At 40.1% G+C, this 22,355-nt stretch overlaps 1 protein-coding gene across 6 annotated transcripts in view; it reads left to right on the forward strand.

Moving 5' to 3' along the window:
* NCOA7 (nuclear receptor coactivator 7) overlaps positions 1–22,355 on the forward strand; it is an 85,980-nt gene that overhangs the window by 50,201 nt on the left and 13,424 nt on the right. For 4 of the 6 annotated variants that reach the window (XM_042820118.1, XM_042820137.1, XM_042820109.1 and 1 more), the window contains 7 exons: positions 9,647–9,726; positions 10,609–10,716; positions 11,622–11,723; positions 12,812–12,937; positions 14,701–14,885; positions 16,285–17,351; positions 18,600–18,768. In XM_042820118.1, the coding sequence (XP_042676052.1) occupies positions 9,647–9,726; positions 10,609–10,716; positions 11,622–11,723; positions 12,812–12,937; positions 14,701–14,885; positions 16,285–17,351; positions 18,600–18,768 (1,837 nt within the window). The remainder of the gene's footprint in view (positions 1–9,646; positions 9,727–10,608; positions 10,717–11,621; positions 11,724–12,811; positions 12,938–14,700; positions 14,886–16,284; positions 17,352–18,599; positions 18,769–22,355) is intronic. The other 2 variants (XM_042820146.1, XM_042820155.1) reach the window with 2 other exon arrangements.

Consider the following 22,355-nt stretch of genomic DNA (forward strand, 5'->3'; position numbering starts at 1 on the left):
CACTTGCCAATCTGTGTGAGGCTCTTGTACCTCCACACTGTCTCTGCAGGGTTTGTGTGTCCTGCTGTGTCCCCCTCTGTTCTGCCTAATGTGGAAGTGCCAGCAAAAGAACAGCAGTGATGCCTCCCCTGTGCCGCATCTCCTTTTGCTTTGCATTTTAGCGCAGCATGTTCAGATTGTAATCAACTGTAACAATCTGTTATACGTGGCATTGCTTTGTGCCCCTGCAGTTTAAACTGGAGCACCTAAACCCATACTTTGTGAAGGAAGAAGTAGGTGACTGTAAGAGGAATTTAAGCTCCTTGAAAATATTTTCAGTTTTCCATGTAGAAGCTGCAGTATATGAATATTGAACGGATCTCAGTTTCTGAATTCTTACTTAAATGTTGCTGAAAATACGAACTCAATTTATAGTAGAAGGAGTTACTGCCTTTGTTGCATCAGTTATTGGAACAGATTGTGACTTTTTGGGGCCCTCTGTTTCCTGGAGATCTCTTAATTTAAGACATACCTGAGAAATAGCTAGCATTGAACTACAATCAGCTGTTAATGAAAACAGGGAAAAATTATCAGGGTGTGGATATTTCAAAATAGACACGACTGGACTTTTGTTAGTCTAGGAATTACCATTCTCCTATGGCAGAAATTTCAATAACTGAAAAGTACAGATGTGATCATGGGGAATGACGACAGATTTATTGCTCTAGATTTCAGCAGAGAAAGAGGAGCCAAATGATAATATGATTCAGTAGAGTGAAAAATAGAGAAGCAAAGGTGAGGGCTTGGCAGGAGATTGTCAGAGAAGTGGAAGCAGAACTGAAGAACAGACAGCTCCTGTGAAGGTGAGATTGACTTGCACTTGACAGTAACTGAAAGCAGGGCTTTGTTACATGTAATAATTTCAGTATCAATGCTGTTCAGCAGGAGAGCTCAAGGATAACGAGAAGAAAATTGCTTGGGGAGGCAAAGTGAAATCATTCCATATTCAGCTGCTCTGTGTATATAGCATTGTTCACTGTTATTAAAATGTTGGTTTAAAAAGTAGAGATGAAAAAAATGTTCAGATAAATTGATTTGTCTCCTCTCTTCGTTGTCAACCAGTCCAACCAAGACTGGAATATTCTTGAATTCTTTGTGTCTCTCTATAATGACTTAAGTGATACTTATTGTACTATGTCTCTGTCAAGATAGTTGGCATTGAGCCTCATTCACTGATAAGAGGAAGCTTTGTCTGCATAATCTCTTAAGCAGTGTTCTGATTAGGTTACTCCAAGTGATAACTGTCCTCTTCTGAGTTTATTGCCTTGAAGATTCTTGCGAGCTGCCCGCAAGTTTTCACTCCTTAGTGCTTGGTACTCAGGCTGTAAATAGTATAATTTTATTTCTTCATAGAGATGGATTGTCCCAAAACGGTAGTGAAGTACCCAGAGATGTGGAAAAATATCTAGTATATTACAGTTTTAAGGAAACTCTTGTTATGTTATTGCATAAATTAATGACACCTTTACATCTTGAAAACTGCATGTAGTTTTTCTTCTTCCATCCCAAGAAGGGCATATTAGAAAAAGAAAAAATCAAGAGACAGCCTTTGTGATGAGAGAAATAGGAAGGAGTGTGGAGTATGCTAGTATTTGTCAGCATAAAAAAATTGCATTAAAAAGGAAGAATGTATAGAAACTGTGACGTGATATGCAAAAGGGGACTTAGGATTGTTTATTTGTTCATCCTTTAGATAATATAAATCAGGATGCTCAGTGAAAATAATCCTTTTTAAATTTTAAGTAGAAAAAGAGAAGCACTGGTTTATGTAGTGCACGATGGTATATTATGGGGTTCACTGTCATAGGATTAGTGTGAGGGTCTTTGGAGTGTAGAGGGACTGGGCAGACTTGTGGATGCTGTTCCTTTACCTTGAGAAATCCATAATTTCTAGAAGCCTAGGAAACTGGTCAGAGAAAAAATTTGTGGTTGCATGCTGCTGAAGTCTTTGTTAAGACAGAGATTAATAAGTAAAATGGACTTTTGGTCCACTGAGCTATTGCCTCTGTTCTCTTAGGCTACTGAGTTTATTTACCCAGTGTGGGAAGCAGTCAGTCCTTCAACTCTTTGTTTACTTCTGTGTTTCTGATAGCATTACTGGATGTCAGTTATCTGGCCAGTTCAGGTATCATAACTGGTATGAAAGCTCCTCATGTTGATTCTAGCCAGTTGCAGGTCAGTCCATAACAGCAGTGGAAGATGGTACCTTGCACTGACTCATCATATGCAGATAAAAGCAGCCCAGGATTCTGCTGATGCTTCTTGACCTACTCTCATCTCTTTATACAACTTTTTATATAGTTGCAGAGGTGTAGTTCTTCTATTATCCATGTTCTGGATAATAAGCTGACTGACCTCTTACTCCTTCAATAGTTGTTTTCCAAATTATTGCTAGGTAACTCTTTTTTTTTAAAGGTCTCCTATAGGATTAGAAAACGAAATATGGACAGTCTGCTAGGAAACTGAGTCAAGTATAAATATATCAAGGGCAGAAAAATTTCCATTCCAAACCTATCAGTTTTTAATAGGCATGTATTTTCTTGCATGTTCTCACTCAGCATTCTTTTTCTCATTGCTGAGTAATTTTACTATTTTTGCAAGATTCTCATTTTACATGTTTCCTGAAAAGATAGAGAGGTACAGTCCACCCACTGTGCCCTTTTCCTTCAAATGCTATATGATTCCATTTGCATTAACACCTAGTCAGCTATCATATTTGTACAATGCCATGTTAAGTATATGTGTAATGCAGGAAAACTTGCAGGGCAGAACTCTGAGTCACTTCACCACCAAGCAGATGTCCAAGTTCAAAAAGTAGCCAGTGGCTTGTATTTTAGAGCTTGTGAAGATGCACATCTCTTCCATTTCTCTGCCTGAAAGCAATGTGATTACTGAGGATAAGCCTGACTAGCCTTTGTCATACCTGTGTGTGCTCTGGGTGCCTTTGGGACTACTGCCTTCAAACAGTCAAAAAAGCTGGTGTCATGAAGAAGAAACTGGGGAAAATAAGAGAACTGGAGAAGTAATATATTGTTTTTCTATTTTATAATTCTTCATGCAGAGTGTAGTTTGTGATCTTGTCCCAGCTAAGTGTACAGTAAGTAGAGAGGGTAGTATTTGCCAGACTTAATGGATTCACTGGAATTATTTCTTCTGATATTCTGATTTTTTTTTTTTTTTTTTTTTAATAATTTCAAAGCTTTACATGAAAAATCTAAACCATCAAGTACTGAAGACTTTTCACCTTGGAAAATGATATGATGTTGTTTGGTGAGGTGGTTACAGCCAATGTAAGAATGGTATCCAGAATCCATTGTTCTGTGGGACTTTAAAAAAAAATAATAATAATAATCTGAAAAAAAGTGGCAAATTGTGGTTTTGCAGAACAGGGATACGCATATTATAATAGCTTCTTTTAGCCTATGCAGTTAAGAGTCTGTAGGTGAGAGATTAGCAGCTGCAGGCATCTTGCCTTCAGGAGGTAAGGTATGTAAGATATTTTTTCATGAGAGAGGAAGGACAGAAAGCAATAGCTTTTACTATTACTCTGAGACAAAACTTTGCTCTCAGTAGCATCAGTCTCTTGTTTGTATGTCTCTCTTGATGTGTGTGTGGATATTGAAGTCATTCACTTACCCCATTACATATCTCTTCAAAGCATGCAGAGTACCTGTCTCCTGACTTGTGTCCTTCAAGGAAGAGTAGAAGTGAACTTGTGGCAGCACAGGAGACAGCTTTGCATTATTTCATCTAGGAAAAGCCACGATATAAAGTAACAGTTTTAAGAAATGGTAATTGTTTTGATAGGCACTGAAAAATTGTGAAATTCCAATACTGAAGATGGGAGGAGGTGACATGACAATTCTTTAATCTTTAATTCAGCTAACAGCACAAACACTTCTTTATAGAAACATTTAATTTCAAGAACCAGAATCTGTCAGATAAACAAATTAATCCATCAGAGCTGAAGTAAATGAAGATACTGTGTGAAATATTCTCTTGTCATCTTGGAAAATTACTTAAATTAAGTGATGTTTATAAAACTCTGAAAAAGATATCTAGAAAATAACTATTCCCAGTGTGCAAAGGAAAGTTTTTTTTTTAAGAAGTTCATAAATATATTCCAATTTTATATCTGTATATGGTGTTAATGTTTTAGCTGCAAAATTCAACATATATTTGTGCACCTTGCTAGTAGAAAAAGCAAGCCACTGAAATGGTTGGGGTTCTTTAGGATACGTTGACCTTTACTGGAGAAAGAAGGGCTGCATTATATTTATTCTAAGCTCAGCTCATCTTTTGAACTCCTTTTGTCTTTAGTTTGTCTGTACTGTTTTGGATGTTCAATTGTGTATCTAGATCAGTTTACTGTAGTGCTTCACAGTTCTGTTGCAGACTCTACTGAACAAACAGACCCACAGTTCTATCAGCCAAGAACTGGAGTGCATTATATGTCTTCTTGCAACAGTATTGTAGGTTATAGCTTTTGACTGTATGATACTTTATAATTTCCAAGCTCAAGTAGCTAATGCAGTTGAATATACCTGAAAAGTAAGGTGTTGCAATGGGAAATGAGGTGAGAGAGAGAGAAACCATACTTTCTCAGGTAAGAAGCTGTAGAGTAGAAAGTTACCTGTATTGGCGTACTCTTTTGTGGTCTCCTTATGCCACAATGACTTAGGGGTTGCTAATGTCATCAGCTGTCAGTCATCTCTCCTGTCTTCCAAAGCGAAAGTCTTGGTATCGGCTAAACAGTTTTAGTTCCAAATAGCAATGGCTCTAGTGAGAACTGTATTAGTATTCTTCCCATTCGCACACAAACTTAACTTCATGTCCAACAGGCATAAATTCTGCCTCTTTCACTCCATCTCTCCAGATTACTTTATTATTATTTTTTCCTCTAAGGAAAAAAATTGATTGATGATGCCTATATAGTTAGTATTCATGCATGTTGTTTCAAGCTAAGAAAGAGTTAATGTATTTGAAAATTTGTCTACTTTTTCTAGATAGACAAAATGATTCAATAAATTTACTTGTTCTGACAAACCTTTTCTCGTCTCTAGTGATGGATGACAGGCAACTTATAAAGTTTGCCTTTATATTTGTGTTACACAGTTTTAATGATCCTGGAGTAACTGGAAGAGTATCTCCTGAATAGCATAAAACAATCATCACAGTTTAGTGGAAAGAGAGACCTACTACTCCACCTGGGCTGTCATAAGTCCACGAGGCCAGATGGGACACACCTAGGGATGCTGAGGGTGATGCTGTTAGAGGTGATTCCCAAGCCTCTTTCAACTGTCTAAGTATTCCTGGTCAACTGGAAAGGTCCATGAGGATTGGATGCTTGCCAATCATAGGATCGTAGAATGGCGTGGGTTGAAGGGACCTCAAGGATCATCAAGCTCCAAATCTGCCTGCCACATGCAGGGCCACCAACCTCTCCATTTAATACCAGACCAGGCTGCCCAGGGCTCCATCAAACCTGGTCTTGAACACCTCCAGGGACAGGGCATCCACAACCTCTCTGCACAGCCTGTTCCAGCCCCTCACCATCCTCTCTGTGAAGAACTTCCCACTGATATCCAGCCTAAGTCTTCCCTCCCTCAACTTAAAACTATTTCCCCTTGTCCTTGTGAAGAGTTGACTCCCTCCTGTTTGTAGTCTCCCTTAGTTACTGGAAGGCTGCAATGAGGTCATGCTGCAGCCTTCTTTTCTCCAGGCTGAACAAGCCCAGCTCCCTCAACCTGTCTTTGTAGGGGAGGTGCTCCTGCCCTATAATCATCTTTGTGGCTTTCCTCTGGACCATCAGCTCCTTGTCTTTCTGTACTGGGGGCCCCAGATCTGCGCACAGTACTCTAGATGGGGCCTCACAAGGGCAGAGTAGAGAGGGACAATCATTTCCCTGTCCCTGCTGGTCACCCCTCTTCTGGTGGAGCCCAGGATACCATTTGCTTTCCAAGCTACAGGAGCACACTGCTAGCTCATGTGAAGTTTTTCATCTACCAGGACCCCCAGGTCCTTCTCTGCAGGGCTACTTTCAAGGATTGCACATTAGTCTGTATATATGCTTGGAATTCCTCTGACACAAGTGCAAAACTTTTGCACTTTGCTGTGTTGAACCTCATTAGGTTCACCTGGTTCCACCTGTTGAGTCTCTTGAGGTCCCTCTGAATGGCATCCCTTCCTTCCACTGTGTCAACTGTACCACTTAGCTTGGTGTCATCAGCAAACTTGCTGAAGGTGCACTCAATTCCATCACTGGAATTGATAAAGATGTTAAAGAGCACCGGTCCCAAGGCAGTCCCCTGGTGACACCGCTCATTATTGACCTCCACTTGAACACAGAACCATTGATGACCACCCTCTGTCTGCGGCCTTTCAACCAATTCCTTATCCATCAAGTGGTCCACCCATCAAATCCACATTCTTCCAGTTTGAAGATAAAGATGTGATGGGGGACCATGTCAAATGCCTTGCTCATGTCTAGATAAATGACATCAGTCACCTTCCCCCTGTCCACCAGTGCCATCACCCCATCATAGAAGGCCACCAGATTGGTTAATCATGACCTTCCCTTGGTGAAGCTATGATGTCTATCTCAGATCACATGCTCATTCCTCATGTGATCTGGCATGTCATCCAGGAGGATCTGTTCCATGATCTTCCCAGGCACAGAGGTGAGACTCGGTGGCCTGTGGTTTCCCAATGTGTCCCCAGTATGACTCCCATCTACAGTAAGGATCATGCAGAGGTTCTGGAGAACTACAGTCCTGTCAGCCTGACCTGGGTTCCAGGAAACAGAGCATCTTGTGTGAGATCACATTACGTGTGCAGGACAGCTAGGGGATTAGGCTGAACCAGCATGGGTTCATGAAAGGCAGATCCTGCTTGACAAACCTGATCTATGACTGAGTGACCCACCAGGTGTGGATGAAGGAAAGGCTGTTGACACAGTCTGCATCAGTAGTGCCTTTGAACTGTCTCCCACAGTATTCTCCTGGAGAAGTTGGCAGCCTATGTCTTGGACGCGTGCTTTTTGCTGGATAAAGAACTGGCTGGAGGGCTGAGCTCAGAGAGTGGTGGTGAATGGAGTTAAATCCTGCTGGTGACTGGTTATGAGTGGTGCTCCCCAGGGATCAGTATTGGGACCTGCCTTGTTTAGTATCTTTATTGATGACCTGGAAGAGGGCATTGAGTGCACTCTCAAGTTTGCAGATAACGCTAAGTTGGGATGAAGTTTTGATCTGACTGGTGTAGGAAGGCCCTTCAGCAGGATCTGGACAGGCTGGGTCACTGGGTTGAGGCCAATGTAATAAATTCAACAAGACTGTGTGCCAAGTCCTGTATTTTGGCTGCAACAACCGAAGGCAACAGTACAGATCTTGGAGCAGAGTGGTTGGAAGACTGTGTGGAAGAAACAAATCTGTGGTTTGGTTGGCGCTTGGCTAAACATAAGCAGGTAGCCCGAAAGGCCAATGACATCCTGCGTCAGGGGAGGTTCAGGTTGGGTATTAGGAAAAATTTCATCTCCAAAAGAGTGGTCAGGTGCTGGAGTATGCCTATTGAGTCATCATCTCTGGTGGTGTTCAAGAAACGTTTAGATGTGGTACTAAGGGACATGGTTTAGTGAAGAATTATTAGGGTGGTTGGGCTAGATGATCTTGGAGGTCTTTTCCAAGCATGGTGAATCTATGATTCTGTAACTCATTGTCAGTTGGGAGAGTTTCTTTTGATAGTATTGTGAACAGCAATTGTACTTAAATAATGGATTAGAGAGGTATCTATTATTTGCCACTGTTAGCCATCATTGGCATTGTATTTTTGATGGTTTAATACTGTGCACCCCTAACTCTTCTCACTACCCTCTTTTTCTTTCTTCATCATCAACTTTGACCTGAGTACGTTGATGGCAGTGATAAAAATACAAGTGGTCAGAAAAAGGCAATTAGAATGCTAGTTCTAAAAGTTCACGTTGGGTCTCTAGTCTCAAAGATGAAATGACTGAGATCCCTAAATAGCGTTCTGCTCCAAAACACTATTGGATGGCAAAAAATCACCATCGTCCTAATAATGTTCCTCATCCTACTACTGCCCTTCAGGCTACTTGTGCTATCCATGCATATTCAAACTGTGTATTTGGTCCTTGCATGCTTTCTGCCTCCTTGATGGGAAGATTTCATTGCTATCGCTAATATTCTTAACCACGGCCCTTCTCATGTCAGTGTCCTGGGAAGACCATTGGTTGTGTCTGCAGTACTACGTGCAGGTATGCTCAGCTGAGCACACTGACTATTGTTTGTGCAGGCCTCTGCAGGCTGAAGAAGGTCCCTGAGTGTGTGCCCTCAGTGTTCTGAAAGCACTGTGTTAGTCCCTGCACCAGTCTCAAGGTGGAAACCAGTTGCAGAAGGGCCAGGTGTGGCTCTTGTGGGCCCCTCCCTTCTGTCTGTGTACATTACAGTTGGTTATATGAGCTCTCTCCCTTCTTTTTACTGCTGTCTGCCTCTCATTCCTTGGAAATAGCAAAGGTTGCAATGCAGCCTGAATGCAAGCCAGGAGCCCTGCTTTGCTGTCCCTCATCCTTCCTCCCCTGGCCTTCTACCCAGGGCTGCTGGTTGGCACAGCAGAGTATCCCCCAGGAGGGCAGTGTCCCCAGGACCCTGCGACTTGGTCTTCTGGGCCTGGCCCTGTCTTCTCCCCTCTCCCACCCAGGCCAACCTGCAACACTGAGGGGCTGGGGGCACACAGGGCAGCCATGCACAGTTTCTCCACCCCTCGGCCTCACTCCTGGAGCTGGGGCTGTGTACCAGCCTCGCCGCCACCACCAGGTAGGTGGACACGGGTCCTTGGTGCAGGGTGAGCCCGTGAGGATGGAGCTCAGGATGGGTTTAGGCTGGGCGGGTGGTGAGTTGGCTTCTCGGGTTTTTGGTTTTGCTTGTCCCTCTGCTGTGGTAAGAGTGAAAAGGAACAGCCCTGCTTGCACTGCCAAGTGCTGTGTGTGCCTCTCTGGTTCTGCAAGGGGTTGTGCAGGTACACTCAGTTTTCTGTGCGTTAGCTGGCAGAAAATGTCTCCTGAACAACTTTTATGCTTATACTACTTAACACTTTTTTTTTAATGCTTTATGCTCACCCATTTTATGGGACTGCTAGAATACCTCAAGCTTCAGAGTTGAAAAAAGCATCTAATTATGAAGTACTGTGGTGTGTAGTGGTGAGATGGTGGTTAACCAATATCTGTTGTGATTGTATTGGTGTAGTATGAGTGCATATCTTCATAAGCTGGTTTCTCTCTCTGCCATGATAGCAGCTTATCACTCAAAATGCTTATATCCGTTAACAGAATTGCACAGTAATCATGGAAGAGCATGGGAGCAGTTTGGCACTGATACATTATCACGTACAGAATTCTTCTAGAGTTCCTGAGTGATCACTAGTTGTGCTGCATTTAATGAAGAGTTGCCTGCTTTGCAGTTCCTGTTAATTAATAGATATTTTGATGTGTCTTTCCATTTGCAGCTATAGTTTGCGCATCCTGTGAATCTCTTTTGAAACATGTTGATACACAAACGTCTTAAAAGTCAATTATAATCATTTTCCCCCTCTTTAGATGACAATCAAAACAAAACCAATGAAAAGAAAGAGAAGAAGATGGTTTCTCAGAAGCCCCATGGTACCATAGAATATATTGTAAGTATTGCACTGTGGTTTGTTTGTATCTTCTTTTTGAAAGTGGAATTGTTGAGCTTGACAGTGAGCCAGTGACATAAAGCAGAAAGCATGAAATGAATACTAAATGATATGTATGTATGTATCTCAGTAGGATTTGTTCCGGTTATCGTTGTGTGAGGAGAGCCGGGCTTGCATCCAGAACTGCAGTTCAGCCCAGGTGCTCTGCCTTTTCTCATAGCTGCCAGTCCTGTATTTATTTCTGCAGTGTGACCCTGTAATAGGATAATTGGTTTTGTTACTTTGAAAAATACTTCCAGTGTTGCTCAGGGGCATCAAATATGTGCTTGACCCTGAGATGACTGTGCTATCTTTCGCTAAGCTGGAACACTGAAAGAGCATTCTGCTGCTTCACAGCTGGGAGAACTACCTCTGTGTAGAAAGTCCCTATGTGCCATCCAGGGCGCCTGAACAACACTTGCACTCAACCCACACCCAATGTGACTGTAGAAAGCTTGTGTCCTAGCTGGGAACGAAACAAGTGTCTGACTTACTAAGACTGCTGGAGGTGATGAGTTTTCCAATGGGTGTCCCCTTTCTCCATCTGCCATTCTAGTTCTAATTAGAGTACTGCTGCTTTAAAGTTTTGTGACAAAATGAGTGGGACATCTATAACATTTCCATTTTTTATCTATTGCGTAGTGTGAGAGAGGTGGGTTTTTTTGTTGGTGGTGGGTTGTTTTTTTTTCTTGTATTGACTTTGGCTTATCATATGATCTGTTGAAAAGGGAGTGTGTTCTGTCATCGAATCTATTCTCTGCAAACAGTTTTAGATGGTTATAGTCCAGCTGTTACACTGTATGTGAGTGCTACCTTTATCTTAAGCTTCAACTCTTTCTTCAGGCTGGAAATCAGGACACCATAAACAGCATAGCATTAAAGTTTAACATCACCCCAAACAAGCTTGTGGAACTCAATAAGCTTTTCACACATACAATTGTTCCAGGCCAGGTAAATCTTTTATGTTTTATATATCTGAAATCTGATTATTTGCTATGTATCTGAAGCTTTTTATTGCTTTCTGCATATGCTTAGGTACCTAGATGCAAGGATAATGGACAGATCTCTCAAATGGCAACTTTATGTGGAGCTGGTGGGGGGAGAGGGGAGAGTACTTTTATAATTGCCGTATCTGATGTCCATTATTTATCTGTTGTCACTAAAGCTTTAAGAGAACTCTGAAGCTCAAGAAGAGAATGGAGCTGTTGTAAGAGAATAGAATTCATGGAAAGGCTAGGTAAATTATATTATACGATGCATTAAAGAATTAGAGACTTAGACACAATCACTGAAATGGCTCTTCGCCATTATTTTGGAGATGAGTCAGTCTCCCGTAAAGTGGGAAATAAATAGACTGCTTCTGAGAGAGTCAACTAAAAGAAATGCAAACGTGAAGGCTAATACATGGCTCCTGAAGAGCAGAACTCCGAAGTATCCTGATCTGCAGATGAGAAAACTGAGTCACAAAGAAATAGCAATACCAAAAAGACAAAAGCTGGGATTAAGCTAAATGATTTTGTTTCTCAACATCTTACACAATTTTTCAGCTGCTAGTTTTGTGTTTGTAATCGTAGCAGGAGAACATGGAACTATAGTTTTGGAGGGAAAAAAGATCCTCTTTGCATGGAGAAAATGTGTTACTTTCTAGCTTGCTCTGCAAAACAAAATGCAGAACTAGATTCTGTAATTAGACTGCACATACTCCACCATCACCACTAATGTGGAGAGATTCTGGAATTTGAAGTAGTTGAGTGTATTGCAATCATGAACAATTGATATTGAGTTGTCCTTCTAGTAGAGCGTTGCATTTGTAGCGAATAATTTTTTAAAACCAGTCTTAATGTTTTTGTATTTAGATTCTCTTTGTACCAGAGACAAGTGTTTCCAGGCTGCCTTCTTTCAGTCCTGGTGCTCCCATTTCTCCTTCATCATCAGATGCCGAATATGATAAACTCCCTGTAAGTCAGATGTTGGTTCACACTAGTCTTATGTTCACAAAACGTTTACTAAAGCTGAGATTCAGGAGTGTGTAAATAGCTGTTTTTTGAAGTTACAATTCTGACCTCATGCATAGTGTTTTTGATTACTGTTATTAAATAGTGTTAAGTAATATTTTAATGCGCTGCGGTACAAATTTTACCGCTTTACAATAATTAAAATTAAGGGTTCTGTCTGAACAGATAAATCAAGTACAAGATCACTTGGGCCTGGAGCATCAGAGCAGTTGGAAATAGTTTGTGGTTTCTAAAGAATGGAAAGTTGGATGTGGAGAAGTATTTACTGTTTCACCCTGGAAATTTCTGTACTGCTCTGCAGTCTTTCTGCTCTGTTCTACAACCTTAATCCTGCATGGGGATCTCTGCATGGAAGTACTAGTTTGCCAGAGAAGTCAATTTCTTGCTAGCAAGTGTACTATGATTGCACCCATATAAGACAAGACCACTGGATTTAATCTTGCTGAAAGGCCTTGGTGTAGCTGAACTTTCATTTTACTTGGCAGGGTGGTTGTAATTAGTGTTTTCAGGGAATGAGCTGTTCATCTGCTGATAATAAAGCAATTAGACATTTCAAATTCATAACTACTTAAGAGAGAAAATGGAGAGAAGCTTGGAGTGAATCGCTGTGTTTAACTTTAGTCCTACTCCTCTGTGCCTTCTACATGGGAATCATACCAGTGCCAGTGGGATGCACTGTGTGTGGAAATCTTCAGCATGGATGGGGTAGCAGGACTAGCCCTCTCCTAATGAGAATACCTCACTAAACACAGTAGACTTACTTGACCTGACTTTTGAGTTTCTTGCCTGTTATTTGGAAGAGTTTTTTATAATGTAAGATTCTTCTTCCTTACGACATACAGCATTACGCGTGTGCATGTATCTACGCATGCATGATCACCAGTTTTCTTCCTTTTAATAAAAACAAAAGAACAACAAAAAAACGTTGGATAAGCTTGATTTTTTTTTTCCTTTTTTTTTTTAGTTGCTTGAAGTATAGAAGTAGATAATGTTGGTCCTGTTGTTCTGCACTAAGCTTTTTCTTTTTTAAGGATGCTGATTTGGCAAGAAAGGCCTTCAAACCGGTTGAGAGAGTCTTGTCTTCCACTTCAGAAGAGGATGAGCCTGTGGTTGTCAAATTTTTAAAAATGAATTGTCGTTACTTCACAGATGGTAAGGTATGTAGAACTTGGACTCTGGTGACGTGTTTTTTTGTTTTGTTTTGTTTTTTTTTTAAGATTCTTTGAATGCAAAATCTGTGTGTTTAAGTGAGAGATGAGTACTGTGAGAGCCAGGCATTACTGTATGTTTATAATGAATGTTATGTTGCAGTGGCTTTATCTGTCACTGCTGTGTTTATTGCTGTCATGGCAATATGTGATATGATTTTCTTTTTTCCTGTTTTGCATCTGTTACAATAACCACTTCATGGAAAAGCAGCTCTGCTAACCACCTTCATTCCTTTATCATGCCTTGACCAGAAATATCTGCTTCAGAGTGTACTGTTAGACACAGAAAACTACATTTCAGAGCTCAGACGAGTCAGGATTAGTTGTCCAGTTGCATCAAGTTGTGTAACAGCTTCATAAGAGATAAACGCTTGTCTATCTTGTTTACAACTTTAAGCTAAATTTTAACTCTTTCCAGATCAGTGTTTCCAAATGTGACCAGGTTGATTCTCCACTTACTCTAATAAAAAGGTTAATATTGCACAAGATCTTTTCTTTCTTTTCCTTGGAGCCATTCTGGTGACATACGTGTTCTTGCTACGAACACAACTGGGACTGCAACTCTGAATTTAACAGCGGCCATTTTGGGAAAGAGGGCATAACATTTGTGCAGTATCTTGGTCCTACTCTCAAGGCTGCAATAGTTTAGCTGTCTACTTTCTATACCTGCTGTCGCTGACTCCAATTTCAGGTAGATGCGTCTGCATGTTTGCGTTTTCAGGTTCTCTGAAATTGATAATTCTGGCAGTTCTAATCTAATCGCATGACTTTTCTAAGAATAGTTTTACACTTCACATTTTTTATTTCTTTTTGCCTGAAGTGGATGTGGACTGTATTTAATCACTCAGCAATTTCTGTAGTCTCCTATTTTGTAGAAAGTAGCGGAGGGCTACTTGATTTCTTACACGTAAATTAGGACAATACTGTTGCATTTGCTAAGTGCAAAGGACACATACTGTTTTTTGGCCCTGGGACTGAAACAGCCATTTGCAGTCAAAGTAGTGGAATGTGTGACAGTTTGAAACATGGTCATGTGTCAGAGGTTGAATGCTGGATGGTAACTGATGCAGTCTTTTATCAAATCGGTGGCTAGGTCATGTTTTAGCAAATTAAATGCATCTTCTACAATTGTACAAAATATGCTTAGATCAGTGGTACCAGGGAAGAAGTGACTTCATAATAGGTATTTATGTGTAGAAGCTTTCTGCATGTACCTTTTGGAATTCCAGATCAAGAAGATTTGGAATTCAGCTTAGCACAGTAACTTTGACATTTCCATGATGAAGATTGCCTTCAGGTATGCTAGTTTCATATGAATACATATGCTGTATGAGACTGGCTGTAGCTCAGATTAATTTGTTTGTTTGTTTTTAAAGTTCTGTTTTGTCTGAGGCTTGTTAATAGTCTGCACTCCAGCTTGTAGCAATCAACACTGAAAGTTGAATTGTTCAGGTGCTCTTCCTTAACAGACATGAACTTGAATGTCACTAAGAAATCTTTTTCTTTACTCTGCTTATGATGTCTGACTTGATGCAATTGGAAAAATGTTTTGTTATCAAACACTGCATGACAGGGGTATAAAAAAGGCAGGAGAGAGGTTTTTTGTTTGGCGGAATTTATTTATTTTTTTTTTAAACTAGCAGTCAAAAACCTTGGAAGTTATGATAAGTTAATTATATTTGGTATGCTAACTCTTTGTTCTTCTACTTTAGGGTGTAGTTGGAGGAGTCATGATAGTAACTCCAAACAACATCATGTTTGATCCGCATAAATCTGATCCTCTGGTAATTGAGAATGGCTGTGAAGAATATGGGCTAATCTGCCCCATGGAGGAGGTTGTCTCTATAGCTCTCTACAATGACATCTCTCACATGAAAATTAAAGATGCATTGCCATCGTAAGAAGTGTTCTTTCCTGAACTTATTTTATTAAATTTTCCATAACAGTCATAGAAAGGAGGTGGGGGGGAGGTTTAATGCAGCAGAATAAGACAAACTGGGAGAAAAATGCCAGCAAATGAATGATTCATGTACGTTCTTTTGTTTACTTCTTAGACTTCAGTGGCAGTAAAGAGAAATGGGTTGTGAGTGTGAGAATGCCAGTGCAAAGAAGACCAGTTAAAAAAATATTAATTAAAGCATTGGTGTTGTGCCATGGTTGGGCTCTTGCCCTGTCTGGTCTGTAGGAATATTTCAGCAGAATTGAAAAGAGTTCGATTTTTGCACCATTTGATGTGTTATTGGGATACTTCTGAGAGGGCTGGTTATAACTTTTGAAGATAACACCTTAAGTGTCTCTTATAGGACTTGTAAAAATATTAATTTGTAGAATATTTCCAGTTCAGAACCAATCCAGAGGAGTTTTGGTAGTTAGAATTTGCAACACATAACAGACTTTTGGGCATGGAGAAGATGTTAGTTTAATTTACGTGTAGTGTAACCACTGCTGAATTTTTTCTAAGCAAAATTTTGTCCTTATGGGCAATATTTACTTCCTAAGTGAAATTCATCTATGTTTCTCCATTTTCTTGGCTTAAGAAAAATTTTCTAGGTGCTTGTGTTATCTTCATTACCAGATTGCCTACTAAGTAACTTCTGAGTGATGAAAATCTTCTATTCTCATTTACCTCAGACTTTTTAGCAGTAAGATGGAGCTTATGCAGTTTGCTGTTGTCTGCTGGTTTTAAGAATCTTCCATTGTAAAATGTTTGAAATGTCTTGCATTAAAATTAAATCTGTGGGAGTCTGCATTCAAATAATATAACTTAGTGCTGGATAAAAGAAAAAAAAATGAACTGTTGCCAGTTATGTTTGCGGAAAGCATATTTAAACAGCATCTATCTTATCTGTGATTTGCTTTCTTCTCAAAAATGCATTTTTACTGACTTGGGAAGCATGAAAAACATCGAACTACCAATGAGCAGAGCCTGACAGTTGTCAAGTGTGGAAAGTAATAACGCTAGTATGATAAATGAAATTCCAGTAGCTAAATACATGTCCAGTTTTTTTTGTTACCGAGTTTCTGATAACTTGTACGTTTTTAGTATGTGTGCCATTTCTTCACCTATGTCACATAGTCTGCAAAGTGTTCTTCTCATTTTAGTTTGGTATTTTCCTTTCCACATTTTTTTTTCTTTAAACTCATTCATTTCTACTGGTGTATGTTTATTTTGGAGAAAGTAATTTTTAGTTGAGTTTCAAAATTTAAGTTGATATATTCATTTTTTTTCTTTTTTTTTTTTTCTGTTTCCATTATTCTTTTAACATCCTATGTACATCCATCATTTTACCTGGCAGTGACATACCAAAGGATCTTTGTCCTCTGTACAGGCCAGGAGAATGGGAAGACCTTTCTTCTGAGAAAGATATCAATCCTTTCAGCAAATTCAAGTCCCTTAGCAAAGAAAAGAGGCAACAGAATGGTGATTCACCCAATGTTCCAGGTGCCAAACAGATAAATCCTTCAGATAAAGAAAAGTCTGCTGATTTTGAAGTTCTTCAGTCATCTGAGAGTACGGGCTCAATTAAATCAAAGTCACTGGAATCTTATAATAATATCACTGCCACTGAACATTTGGAAAAGTTTGCTGCAGATCCACATGTCAAAGAGCTTTCTGAAGAAAAAAATGTTACAGACATCAGAACCAAAGAGGACTCCTTTTCAGGAGGAAGAGGGGATGATTTCATTGATCTGGAAAAGGTGCCATCTCCTGTGGATAGAGGGTTGGACAGGAAAATCTCATTAATGGAAGGCTTGTTGGCTGACCCCAGGGAGTTGGGGAGAACGAAGCAGCAGGTAACCAAACCCACTACAGAAGTCCAGGAGCACTTCACAGTTGATTCCTTGGAAAAAAAGGACAGTGTTGAACCTAAAGCTGATTTAGACTTAGAGCTATGTGAAAAACAAGATGTTATTCCAGAAGTAAACAAATGTGTCAGTTCCCCAACAGGTAAGGTGGAGACTGCATTGGACACTAAGAAAGAGCTAGAGAAAGATAAACTTATAGAATTTTATCTCAATAAAGATGGGAGTGGGTCTCAGTCATCTGAAGACTTGCACAAGGCTGAAATCCAGAAAGGTGAAAACAATAAAGCAATTGGTATAGACCTTACACTTAGCTGTTCCAAGTCCCAAGCTGATGAAGTCCATACAGTTAAAAGTATGGAGCTTGATTCCTGCTGTGTTGGAAGGAAAGCACCTTCATTAGAAGGCAGCGCAGCAGCAGCAGAGGAAAAGGATCTCAAAGAGTCTCTGGACTCTTCATTAGTACCAGCTATAGACAAGACCTGTCAAGAAACACAGTTAGACAATCAATCAGAGGTCAGACTGTGGCTGCTGCAGAAAATTCAAGTGCCAATTGAAGGTAGGTCTCTGGTTATCCTTGTTTCCTCTGAGACTTGGACAGCATTATGACGGTAACCTTTGCATTGATATGCTTCTGCTCTGAATTTCCTCTTTGTATATATAATGCTTGGTCTCTTTTTTTACTGTTGTATATTATAATTTTATATTTGATGATATTTAGAAGAAAAAATGTACCTTCAGGCTCACTAAGTTTCTAGTTTAATAAGGTGCTCGTTCCATATTCAGCAATTACTGTCTTACTGATCCTTTTGTTTTAATTATTGACTAACTTATTGTGAATAAAATTTGAGAAACAAAATGAAATCTTACTTTAAGTAGCATGTTAACAGATTGCTATTTCTACTTCTACTCAGGTCATCTGAGCATGAGGCCATCCCAGAGTTTTAGTTTAATGAGCTAATGGGCATAATTCCTTGATTTGTATGAGATAGCGGAGGACAATTCAAGTGGAAGTCTTTATTTTAAAAACAGTTGCTCTTAAAATAATTTTTCTTTTCCCTGTGTCTTAGCAGTTGTACTTGGTGATTGTTCTCATCACCAAAACACAACAGAAGATGGCTGTATGTATATTCCTAAAATGGCTGTAAGAACGTCAGAGTGGTTGAGGTTATCATTAAATAAACAACTTTTTTTTATTTTGTCAAATAGGCAACTTAAGGAATTTAAGCAACTATTACACTTTACCTGTCCCATGCAGACAAAAGATTTTGATATGGCTATCTGACCATTATGGCTGAAGATCTGATTGGGCTTGGTGTGTGTGAAGTTACACTCTGGTGGGATTGGTTTCCTGGACTCATTCAAACACTGGGATAGGAATGAGGGATCTAGCCACAGATAAGCCAGCAACTGCATTACCCTTTGCCTGTGGTGAGGTTTGTTGGGCTGGCTATGGTGACAGAAGTAGTCAAAGTCTTCTCTTTCACTGTCCCCCCTTCCTTGCTTCGTGTCACAGTTTATACCCAGTCCAATCATCTCAATGATTTAATTTACAGTGCTTCTGTACTCAGCTCTACAACTGAGGAGGATACGGTCCTGAGAAAATGGAAATAAATAACCACACTTTAGAATGAGCAGGGATTTATTAAAGCAGTTTGGCTATTAAATGACACATTGGGTTTAATTCAATGCATGGTAATTTGTAGTCTTCTTTTTTACAAGGTTACTGATCTCTGTGCCGATATTTTATCAACTGTGGTAGTTGTACTGTCTTGTAAACAGCTCATCTCTTCTGTCTCTTGTTCAGATATGCTTCCTTCAAAAGAGGAGAAGAGCAAGACTCCTCCAATGTTTCTGTGCATTAAAGTAGGCAAACCCATGAGAAAGTCTTTTGTGTCTCAGAGCACCTCCGTGTCTCAACAGTACAGTAAAAAGATAAAGCAACCAGAGTACTGGTTTGCTGTTCCCCGGGAAAGGTAAGCTGCAGCATGTAATATGAAAACACATCTGTATCTTAATTTTTAAAGGTGTAATGCTTTCTGGAGTTGAATTTGACTTTCCCTTTGTGGTCTATGGTATAAAATGCAGCAAGAATTCTGAAACGAGGAGGGAGGTATCCTCATTTTATTGCATGCCAGAGATATAAAGGAATGTGTTCCCAGTGAGAAAGAGGGCATCGAGTGCCATGTGAAGGTTGGAAAGGGTAGTAGTATACATGCTCATGATAAAAGCACCTGGGGATCATCTGGGTTTTGGAGGAAATGGAGAGCAGTGGAGCACTTGCAGGGGTCAAGGAATGCACTGAAGTGCCAGTGTTAAAAATAGGTACTTCGTGTCAGCGAAGGACATAGAAGTTTCTCTCTTTTCCACTAAATGGGTGCAACTGTTTCTGCCTTCAGAGGCATAAAATAAAACATCTTTTTGTGACTAAGTCCCCTTACGTGCTCCATGTGCCCTTATGTAAAACAAGTAGTACTGTAGGGAAAAAAAAAGTTAAGGCCTGTGATCTTCCATACAGATCATTTTTCCTTGACTATGGGGAATCAAATTGCTAGTTTTCCTCTAGCTAGAAGGAAGACAGAACAGCTCTCAGGTCTGCTGAACCAACAGAGGAAAATCAGTGATCACACTTCTGGTGAATTAGATGCTAGGAAGAAAGAATCAGAATTGTGATATGCAGTCAATTTTTCTTTTTAAATGATTTTTCTGAATATTTTCAGATTTGTAGAATGTATATTAATTTAAGTGTTTATTTCATATATATTAGAAATGAGTGTTTTAAGCAGACCAGTAGTGTGGAAGTTGCTGATACAGGGAGAAGGGGGAGAGGTTTAATCCAGCCTGGAATGTGGCCCTCAGGAGTGTTGCTGAAGGTAGCTCTGGGCTTGCTTGCTATCTGCTGGTACTCAGCTCATTAGGGATTTCAGATGTGTGGGTTTAGAAAATTCTAGTTTGGATTGTAACTACTTCAAGGAGTTGAAGGGGTGCTGTAATATAATACAAGGTCAGTTATTGCTTTGGAGATAGTTTATCTAATGTTGAAAGCTGGACTAATGTAATCTTTTATCCTCTGTAACAGCTAAATCTTAAACTTCTTAACATACACTTTGAAAATGGCATCTCTATTTGTCATTTTATAAGCAGAAATTTTCAGGTTATTGAGGGGATCTAATTCATATATAAACATTGATAATTGGTTTATACATCAGTCTTCAGAACAGTTAAAGTCATTTCTGGAGTGAGCTGTTGCAGTATTTGGCCATGTTGGCTGAAAAGACAAATCTTTACTGTCAAACCTGCTGCTTGGATCTGCAAAATTAATGGTGAAAGCATTAAGATTGAGTCATTCTTGTGCTTTTTACACATGACTGTTTTAACACCACATTGGTGCTTAAAAGGTTGCACTGAACTTAGGACAAAAATTAAGAGATTCACTCCATCATTTTAATGCAGGAGATACGTTTGCCTAACAAGTTCGTGTTTTCTTTAAAGTCTCAGATGCATCCTAAAGCAAAATAGGGCTTCCTGTTCACTCATGGCACGGCTTGTGCTAGTATTGCATAGTGTGTACTTGGTGTTGCATCTTGAGAGAATCATGAAGAATAGATCACTTGGGACAGATCTGCATTGTATTTTTGATTCAATATATCAAAATAACGTAATAAATACAATTCTGTATGCAGAGTATAGTTGTGTATGAAAGTATCACAAAATTCCTTTCTTGTCTTACTGGCCTTGAAGCAATATAAATAAAACATTTTCTGTTTACTATGGTTGCTGTAGCTTGTGCAGTGTCTTTGTATTTTGTAGGAATTTTTTTTTTTTAAAAAAAAGAGATTGTGAAGAAATCAGTGTGCATATCAGTAACCACTGCTTAAGTTAAATCTTCTGATTTTCATTTTATTGTGTTTTTCTATGACCTCTTACTGTTTGCTGTTAAAATGGCTTCTGTAATCAGTTGTGAAAATGGCTCTTTTTTCACCCTGAGCTCCATAATCTGCTGTTCCCAGCAGAGCTGCTGCTCCTTGTGTAAACAGTCTGTGGCTTTCATGTCCTTGGCAGGCTTATGATAAAGCTGTGTGGCAGAGGGTGAGGGACACACAAGGTAATTGTGTCGGTTTGCTTTTCTTTGTGTTTTATGACAACTTCCCGAAACATGAATACACAGAAAAATGTTAAGCTGGTATCCTTCATAAAGGGTATTAGAAAATCTTAAATCTTGTTTTCCTTTTGCCTGCTGTTCTAGTTCTACTCTGATACATGGCTTCACAGGGCACTGAGAACAGTCCAGTGTCACTCATGACCCTGAGCAGCATTGCTGCATTTATCAGTAACTCTAAGACTACTCTCTGCAGCTTTGCTTAATCACAGAGTCATTTGCCTTAGCACGTAATGTGGGAGATGGAAATCTCTGGTTGCCTTACATAAAGATTACCTAGACTCAGGCAGCTTCTCATCACATTAACTGTTCCTTTGAGCAAGGGAGGCACTCACTTGTGCTTTTGGACAGTAATGAGGAGGTCGATTCTTTTGCTGAGAAGTCTTGCAATGGGTGTAGCTTATGGTGTTAGAGGGTAAGTGTGTGCTCTTATGGTTTATTTAAATGGGTATTTAAATGGCATGTAGATTTTTCTAGCTTACTAGATTTTGAGCAGCAGTGGCAGGTGAGTAATTTGGTAACTCAGAGATTTCCTCAAGCTCTTCCAAAGGAAGATGTATTGTGCTGGGACAACAATAGCTACATGGAATTTCTTCCTTTACAAACTTGCATCCTAACAAATGATTTCCTCATTTTAGCATTGTAAAGCTCCTCAGGCAAGTAGTAAGTCTTTTAAATCTTTTTAGAATCGTTTGAGTTGGAAGGGACCCTTAAAGATCATCTAGTCCAGCTCCCCTGCAATGAACAAGGACAGCTATAGCTAGATCAGGGTGCTCAGCCCCAGATCTTTAATGCCTCCAGGGGTGGGTTATCCCACCACATCTCTAGGCAGCCTGTTCCAGCATCTCATGACCCTTACTGGGGGTGGAAAAAGAAAGTCTTCCTGATATTCATCCTAAATCCTCTTTAAGCTTGAAGCCATTTCCCCTTGTCCTGTCACCACAGACTCTGCTAAAGAGTCTGTCCCCTTCTTTCTCACAGGCTCCCTTTAAATACTGAAAGGCAGCTGTTGGGTCTCCCCAAAGCCTTCTCTTCTCCAGGCTGAGAAGCCCCAGCTCTCTCAGCCTGTCCTTGCCGGAGAGGTGTTCCATCTCTTGGATCATTTCTGTGGTCCTCCTCTGGATGCACTCCAACTGATCTCTGTCTCTCCTGTACTGAGGACTCCACATCTGGATGCAGTACTCCAGGTGAGGCCTCACCAGAGCAGAGAAGAGGAGCAGGATCACCTCCCTCAACCTGCTGGCCACACTTGTTTTGATGCAGCCCAGGATGTGGTTGGCTTTGTGGGCTGCAAGGGCACATTGCTGGCTCTTGTTCAGCTTCCCCTCCACGAGTACCCTCAGATCTTTTCAGCAGGACTGCACTCAATCCTTTCGTCTTCCACCTTGTATTGACAGTGTGAAT

Source organism: Centrocercus urophasianus, unplaced genomic scaffold (genome assembly GCF_019232065.1).
Source record: "Centrocercus urophasianus isolate 14NV4802_14NV808 unplaced genomic scaffold, USGS_Curo_1.0 seq_10, whole genome shotgun sequence".
Lineage (NCBI taxonomy): Eukaryota > Metazoa > Chordata > Aves > Galliformes > Phasianidae > Centrocercus > Centrocercus urophasianus.